General features: G+C 65.3%; 1 protein-coding gene across 1 annotated transcript in view; it reads right to left on the bottom strand.

Moving 5' to 3' along the window:
• Nucleotides 1-206: 206 nt before the first annotated feature.
• Nucleotides 207-334, bottom strand: part of IL12RB1 (interleukin 12 receptor, beta 1) — a 2,619-nt gene continuing 2,491 nt past the window's right edge. Inside the window, exon 8 of the mRNA XM_010141195.1 lies at nt 207-330. Within this exon, the coding sequence (XP_010139497.1) occupies nt 207-330 (124 nt within the window). The remainder of the gene's footprint in view (nt 331-334) is intronic.

Genomic DNA, 334 nt, shown 5'->3' with positions numbered 1-334 from the left:
CTGGGGAGCGGGTGGCCAGATCCTGGCCCTGCCTAACGCTGCATCTGGAGTCATCGCCTCCTCTATCCTGGAAACCAGAAAAACCCCTGAAGGTGCTGGGGTGACCACGAGCCCCCGGGGTGGGTGCTCGGCATCCCATGAGGGTACTCGGCATCCCATGGTCCCCCTCCTGCCACCCGTGCCCGCTGCTGCTGTTCCAGCGGTGGCTACGGCAACGTCTTCTCCGGCGATGGGTCCCATCCTTCCTCGTCCCTGATGATGATGGGTTTGTCGGAGATGAGGAGGGCAATGGGGACCAGCGGCTGGGGGCAGCCCCCGCCTTCCGTCCCACTAC

Source organism: Buceros rhinoceros, unplaced genomic scaffold (assembly GCF_000710305.1).
Source record: "Buceros rhinoceros silvestris isolate BGI_N320 unplaced genomic scaffold, ASM71030v1 scaffold26688, whole genome shotgun sequence".
Classification (NCBI taxonomy): domain Eukaryota; kingdom Metazoa; phylum Chordata; class Aves; order Bucerotiformes; family Bucerotidae; genus Buceros; species Buceros rhinoceros.
The sequence above is the reverse complement of the archived record's forward strand: the minus strand, read 5'-3'. Positions and strand labels throughout refer to the sequence as shown.